At 40.4% G+C, this 7,823-nt stretch overlaps 1 protein-coding gene across 1 annotated transcript in view; it reads left to right on the top strand.

Annotated features, from left to right (window-relative positions):
• The window catches only part of NTNG1 (netrin G1), a 494,390-nt gene extending 487,663 nt beyond the window's left edge, over positions 1-6,727 (top strand). The window contains exon 7 of the mRNA XM_007949962.2: positions 6,504-6,727. Coding sequence (XP_007948153.1) covers positions 6,504-6,727 — 224 coding nt within the window. The remainder of the gene's footprint in view (positions 1-6,503) is intronic.
• Positions 6,728-7,823: the final 1,096 nt, after the last annotated feature.

Below are 7,823 nucleotides of genomic sequence, written 5' to 3'. Positions count from 1 at the left end.
AAAAAAAAAAAAAAAAAAAGTAAAAATGTCACTTTGAGAGTTAAGATGAACCTGACCCAAGCCAGGGTGTTTTCATCTGCTAATATGCATGTGTTGGGAGCTCTGGTGGTGTAGTGACTAAGGCATTTGACTGCTAACCAGAAGGCTGGTAGTTCAAACCCACACTCATCAGAAGGAAGATTGGGCAATCTACTTCCATAGAGATACCACCTTAAAAACCCAAGGAGGGGTTGCTGTGAGTCAAATCAACTCAATGGCAGTGAGTTTTTTTTTGTTTGTTTGTTTTTTAATATGCACGTGAGAGCAGACACTGAATAAGGAAGACTGAAGAATTGATGGCTTTGAATTATGATGTTGGCAAAAAATATTGAACATACCATGGACTTCCAGAAGACTGAAGATCTGTCCTGGAAGAAGTAGAGTCAGAATGCTCCTTAGAAGCAAGGATGGTGAGACTTTTTCTCACATACTTGGACATGTTGGTTCTATTGTACATGGGGTCACTGTGAGTTTGAACCAACTCAGAAACACTTAACAACATGGAAGAAAGGAAAAACAAAGTATGTGAAAATGGTGACTTGAGTTCCTTTTTATTTTATCCTTTAATTGTGAGTAATACTAATGCATCTTATTAGGTTCTGATGCTCTGTATTTATTCCCCAAAGAAGGTAATTTACACTTATTTTTCAACTTCAAACACTTACCAAACCAAAATAAAAAAATTCAGTTGCTATCAAGTCAATTCCAACTCATAGTGACCCAAAAGGACAGAGTAGAACTGCCCCAGAGGATTTCCAAGGCTGTAATCTTTACAGAAGACTACCATAGCTTTCCCCATGGACCTGCTGGAGGGTGGGAACCACTAGCCTTCCAGTTTGCAGCTGAACACTTAATTAGTGTGCCACCAAGTCTCCTTTCACACACTTACAGTGACCTCTAATTCCCATAGCTCTTTACTTGACAGTTCATCATTTCTGTTGTCTAGAATCACCAAGGCATCTTCATTCCATTTTTCTCAGTGCATGTTAGGTATAATTGCTCATCTTTATTACTAAGTCTGACTCCCTACTCTAGGCTTTCATTTTACCTCCAACATTAATTGAGGAGTAATTTCTTTGTTATTTTCTCCAGCTGTATATAATGTGACCCAACATAACCAACAGAATGATCTTCCTCAAATATTGCTTTATCATGTTACTCCCCTTCCCCAAAACTTGGTGGTTTCTCACCAAGTGCTGTTCAGCCAACATTATGAACATTTTGGGGTGGATAATTCTTTGTTGTGGGGGATTATCCTGGGTATTGCAGTATGTTTAGCTGCCCCTCTACCCTCTGCAAACTACAAGTCTATAGTATCACCTTCCCTCCGCCTCCAGGTTGTGAGGACCAAAAACATCTGTAGGTAGACTTTGTCAAATGTCCCTTGGGGGGCAAATCCATTCACTGTTGAGAACCACTGTTTTAGACTGACATCCAATGACCTCCACTAAATATTATTTCCCCAATTCCTTTTCTAATTGTTGCAAATCCACTGTGCCAGATTCAATCAGGAACATGCAATGCTTATTTGGAAATTTCCCTTGCCCTTACTCAAAATAATCTCCTTCTCATACTCTTCCAAGCTGTCTATTTATTCCTGGGTAACTAGATAGTCCTCCACAGTAGAAAGATTTCTGTGATCAATTTCATAAGTTTGTCATCATTCACTAATTTTGTGGACAACAATTCCTCTTAATATCCTTCATGGCCTTTCTTCCTCTTTCTTTTACTTAAATGCTGATATCCTTCAGTGTTCTATCTTTAGTCCTTAATTTCATTTGGTCTGTATACTCACAGTAATCTTCTACTCCTTTTGCTTCATCCTTTATAACAACACTTTATCACCAACACTACCCCTGCCCTAAGTCTGTATTCCCAGCATGACCTATCTCCTGAATTAGTTTTTCCAACTGATACAAGACTGCTATAGAAGAGCCTACAGAGTTTTGAAAGTCAATAGAACCCCTTCTTCCACCAAACTTTGCCTCCTATGTTCTTTTTTTAATAATTTATATTATCATGCACTCAAATATCCAAAACAGGAACCTCAGAATCTCTCTTACACTTTACAGAGCCTGTTTAAAAATCTGTTACCTCCTCTCTTTCCCCATTGCCCTAACATAGGCTTGATTCTATTTTATTAAAGTATCTGGTCTCCTTGCCTCTAGTCTGTCTGTTCTCTGGTCCATCCTCACTCTTCTGCTCCCTTTAAAACATTATCCCACTTATTAGCTATTAATGGCTTCCCACTGCTTATTATTTAAGCTCCATAGTCTATTATGCCTAATCTTCACAACCAGGCTACAACCTACCTTTCTGGTCTCCATTTTCCCTATGCACTTCCTACACTCAAGCCACACTAGTCCATTCATTATTTATTAACATGTTTCATGTGTTCCTCAGTCAGGGTCCAGCCAGAAAACTGAAACCATGCAGGCATTTCAACAGAGAGAATTTAATATATGGAGTGGTTAAGCAGATGTTTGAGAATTTAAAAATGAAAGAAGGGCACTGAATTAACTCAGAGACAGTAACTGTGTAAGCAACTGTCACTATGGAAGACAGAGCTAACAGAAACTAAAAGCTTGAAGAAGAGCCCCCACAGAGCTGGGACCTGCACCTCTGGTGGCTGCTCACTCACTGCCGTCGAGTCAGATCCAACTTACAGCAACCCCTCCTTGGGTTTCCCAGGCAGTATCACTACAGATGTAGATTGCCCAGCCTTCCTTCTGAGGAGGGGCTGGTGGGTTTGAACCATCAGCCTTCTGGATAGCAGCCAAATGCCTTAGGCACTACGCCACCAGAGCTCCTCCAAAATGCTGAGCTGGAAGCCAATGGAGCTGGACCTCAAACCTCTATGGAGATGCTGCTGCCCAAATGGTGCAGGTACCTTTAAAGTTGCAATGGAGCTGGTTCTCCTGAGCAGGGTACCAAATGATGCTGTTGGGATGAAGGGCTGTTGCTGGGATAAGGAAGAGCTACCAAACATGAAAAAGGAAATTTCTTCTTTCCTTCTCCTGTCTTCCCTTCTCCCTGTAGTGCCCCCTGTTGGTGGATCCATTTGCTAGGTTCCAGTCTCAATATCCCAAGGGTGGACTCAGGAATTAATAGACAGTTGCTTAACAATAAGCAGAATGCAGTTTCTCATTCTCTTGATTTTGCCCATAGTCTTCTCATCCATAATGCTATTTCTACCAGTACCTGCCAGTGTTTACCCTTTTGTCCAAATATAACCTCCTCCCCATAATCTTCTCTAATCATCCCGTTGTTGTTGTTATGTGCCGTCAAGTCAGACCCGACTCATAGAGACCCCTCCTTGGGTTTACAAGGCAGTATCACTACGGAAGTAGATTGCCCCATCTTCCTTCCCAGGAGTGGCTGGTGGGTTTGAACCACCAGCCTTCTGGTGAGCAATCAAGTGCCTTAGGCACTACACTACCAGAGCTCCTAATCCCAGGAATAAGTATTTACACCATCATCTGAGTTCCCCTAGCAGTTTACAAACATTTTCTTCATAGTCTTTTTATATCGTGTCATAATTATTTCTGTGTTTGTTTGTTTACTTTCCACCAAAGTGTGAGCTCCTTTAAAGCAGGTAGAGTTACAATCATAAAATCTTGCAGAGTGCCTTGGTCACAACACATGTTGGTTGGACTAGATGGAAGTCATCAGATCATTTAATGGAATCAATATTGGATCATTTCTAGTATATATTTTATCTTCCCAACTAGATTTGAACTCCATGAGAGCAGAGATCATGTTTTACCTTCTTTTGTTTTCCTCGTGCTATTTATGAATCAGAATCGACTGGACGGCAAGAGTTTTTCTTGGTTTTTGGTTTAGTACTAGGCTTCATATGCTAAAGAAGAGTTCAATGAAATTTGTTAACCACCTAGTTTATTCACTAACCACCACAATTTTGGCTCAAAATGACATGAAGATGGAGCATGAGTTTAAGCATATCAGGTAAGATCTGTAGTTAGGTTTAGATGTGCTTCTAGCACATGATTTCAACAGTTAGAGACAACGGTGCATATGGTGTGTGTTATGGTATTTGTTAAAGGGATACCACAATCAAGAGATTCGATGTAATGTGTTCTATGTTGTTGTTGTTGTTATGTGCCCTCGAGTCTATAGTGGAGTGTAAAGAATTGAAATATATTCTAGGTTTCATTTTTTTTTCTTACAGAAAATATATTTCTTCAACCCATCAGATTATTAATCCTGGGCTACATCTGTTCCTTGTATATATACTGACTTTCTTACAATCATCAAAATCAATGCATAGATGATTTAAATATAGAAACAGTATAAAATGTTAACTTAATCACCAGCCTCTTGGAAAAAAGAACCCCCTCTTTAACAACTGATTTACATTCAGGTCCAAGAAGAAGAAAAATTGCCTTTTTTTTTTTTTTTTCTTTAAAGAGGCGTGATATTTAATTAACTATTGATTTCTCCTCAATTATTCAAGGCAAGCAATTATCAATATTGATGGAACAGATATTTCCCTACTTCTAGTGCCCAAATGCAAGGAAATATCCCATTCAGCAATCTGTGCCTGGGACAAGAAATGCTGAGAATCTTTAACTTTAAATGGAAGCAGTTATTTGAATCTGTTTATCCCATGTTGCCCCAATTAAGTAGATATTTCCTGAAGTGTAAGAAAAACAAAATATTCAAAACCTACGCATGCTTTCCAAAGTAACAACAATAAAAAAGGGGGCTTTTATCAGTTCTGATCACGAGGCTCACCACTCTACACTTGGGGACTTTCCTTCACAACTCCAGATTTGGCATTTTAAATCATAACTCGTAAAATACTATTATTTGGGTCTAATATTCATAATTGCTAAGCCACCCAATGAAAGGTAGCTTATATAATCCTTAGAACCCCTTGTATATTAATATTTTGAGCCTGACGGATTTAATAGACCTTACTATTCCCTTCTGACGTTTACAGATAGTATATGTAGCTACATTTGAAAATTATACCAATATGTTAACACAACTGTGCTGGAAGTCAGTGAGGAATTGTTGAGGAAAGTGGTGAAGTAGGACATGTGTAGGACACTGTTACTTACTTTGTGGGTATCAACCACCACCATCTTGCCTCAGCTCATTTGTGCTTAGAACATTAGCACGCTTGTGTGTAAGAAGCTTTTTTGAAGGTGACTTGACTTGTGAACATGATTAATGGACTGGGCCAGATTGTCTCTTCAATTACTTGGATGGTGAGAGTGCTTTTTAAAAATACTTTGCACTTAATAATAATGTATGTGTGAGAGTGTGTGTGTGTGTGTGTGTTTAATTCATGTGGAAATTTGACTCCTGAGTGGATTTGGCCATGCCATGTTTAAAAAATGGAAAATGTTGTACTTTTTACAAAATTACTTTTTCTACCCTGCCCCCAATCCCCTTCTACAGTGATTCTATATGTTAAATGCTTAAGCAGCATATGTTGCTATGAAGTGTTCTTGGCTCTTTTACTCTCTGTTGTTGTTTTAATTTCCCTGGGATCTATTTAACATTCTCCTAAATCAGTGAAACCTTGATTATCTCAAAGAATAGGAGACATAGAATTAATGAGGATAACCAGAATTTTGAAAAGATAAGGAAGTATTAAAAGGAAAAAGTTACATGACAAGGACCATGAATTAATTTTAGTCTCTGGAATTGCTTGCCTTGGTTTAGTCAAAGTGATTTTCATTAATTGATGGATACAATGAAATTTTGGTAATCAAGGTTTTACCAGCTGTATTTCTATTTCTGGAAACCAAATTAACCTTGGACTCTGATTTCCCATATTTACAAGATGATAAAAATCCTCTTAAAGTGACTGCTCTTCCTCATGCTCCCAGGATGGAACAAGCTTCCTCTCTTCCAGTTCGGCTGCTGCCTGCCTGGAGCATGCTGCCTTCGCCATGTCCTGACGCCTTCATCCCTGCGTTTCCCCGCTGGCTATAGCCCTCATGCATGCCACAGCTGGGATCACTGGGCAGGGAGAATGGCCCACCCTTTAAAGGTTCCTGGGCATTTTAGCAACACTGCTTTGCATTTTAATCACCATTCATTTGGCTTCAAATCTCTGCATTCTTGTATCAGGCACTTGCCCTTTAAAAACCAGGAGGTTACAAAAGGTCCCAGTTCCATGAAGAGAAGATAGTGCCAAACCAGGAGTATCACATTACTTTGTGTTCAATGGCCTGAAATGGACAATGATAATATCCAAGATTGCATCGAAAAAATCTATATAAAAGGGGGTAATATGATTTAAAAAAAAAAAAAAAAAAAACTTATTTGTTTGAAAATTGGAGTCACGTGCTTAGTTTGTGGTGGGGAGGCGGGGCGGGAGATCGATAGATTTTTTTAAAACCTGAAAACATGATGCACCAGATGAACTTAAATTGATTCTGCTTCTCCTCCCTGCACCCCCACTCCCTGCCCTCCCCCTCGTTCTGCAGCAAATGTCTGCGACAATGAGCTCCTGCACTGCCAGAACGGAGGGACGTGCCACAACAACGTACGCTGCCAGTGCCCGGAAGCGTACACCGGCATCCTCTGTGAGAAGCTACGGTGCGAGGAGGCGGGCAGCTGTGGCGCGGGCTCCGGCCAGAGCGCGCCCCGGCAGACCTCCCTAGCGCTGCTGCTGGCCGCTCTGCTGGGAACCAGTCCCCTGGCCTTCTAGGCGTCGCATCCCGCCAGCGGACGGGCCTGTGCTATGAGGAAGCAAACACAACCCAAGCTTTTGCTACTAACATAGGAAACACACACCCAGACACCCCCACTCCAACACAGTGTACGAACTATGAAGGCCTAACTGAACTAAGCCATATCTGTCAAACGTGGACAGCACATCCGAGTCAAGACTGTTACTTTCTGACTCCAGAGGAGTTGGCAGCTGTTGATATTATCACTACAAATCACATTGCCAGCTGCAGAGCTTATTGTGGATTGGAAAGGCTGTGACAGCCCCCACCCCAAACAGGAAAGACAAAAAACAAACAAATCAACCAATTGAGAAACATTTGCTACTCTAATGTGGTGCACCCTCTACCACTCTGCCCAGTGTGTGGACCAACCAAATAGAAGCATTCTTTGCTGTCAGTGCATTGTGGGTATAAGGAAATCTGTTACAAGCTGCCATATTGGCCTGCTTCAGTCCCTGAATCCCTTCCAACCTGTGCTTTAGTGAACGTTGCTCTATAACCCTTGTTGGTTCAAAGAGTTCTTTGTCTGATGTTAGTGATGCACATGTGTAACAGCCCCCTCCAAAAAGCTCAAGCCAGTCATACCCCTGTATATCTTAGCAGCACTGCGACACCCCAGTGCGAGCACACACCTACTGTACGAGAGTGGCTATAGAGAAAAAGAAAGTGTATCTATCCTTTTGTATTCAAATGAAGTTATTTTTCTTGAAATACTGTAATACGTAGATTTTTTGTATTATTGCCAATTTGTGTTACCAGACAATCTGTTAATGTATCTAATTCCAGTCAGCAAAGACTGACATTTTATTTTGTCCTCTTTGGTTCTGTTTCCGTTTCATTGTGCAGAGATTTCTCTGTATGGACAACGTGCTGGCATCAAAGAATATCAGTTTACATATATAACAAGTGTAATAAGATTCCACCAAAGGACATTCTAAATGTTTTCTTGTTGCTTTAACACTGGAAGATTTAAAGAATAAAAATTCCCGCATTAATGATTTCAGGAATTTGTATTGCAATTTCTTAAGATGAAAGGAGCAGCCACCAAGCAGTTTCACACTCACTTTACTGATT

This window comes from Orycteropus afer, unplaced genomic scaffold, assembly GCF_000298275.1.
Source record: "Orycteropus afer afer isolate SDZICR_OR568_19922 unplaced genomic scaffold, OryAfe1.0 scaffold00010, whole genome shotgun sequence".
In the NCBI taxonomy this organism is placed as follows: Eukaryota; Metazoa; Chordata; class Mammalia; order Tubulidentata; family Orycteropodidae; genus Orycteropus; species Orycteropus afer.
The sequence above is the reverse complement of the archived record's forward strand: the minus strand, read 5'-3'. Positions and strand labels throughout refer to the sequence as shown.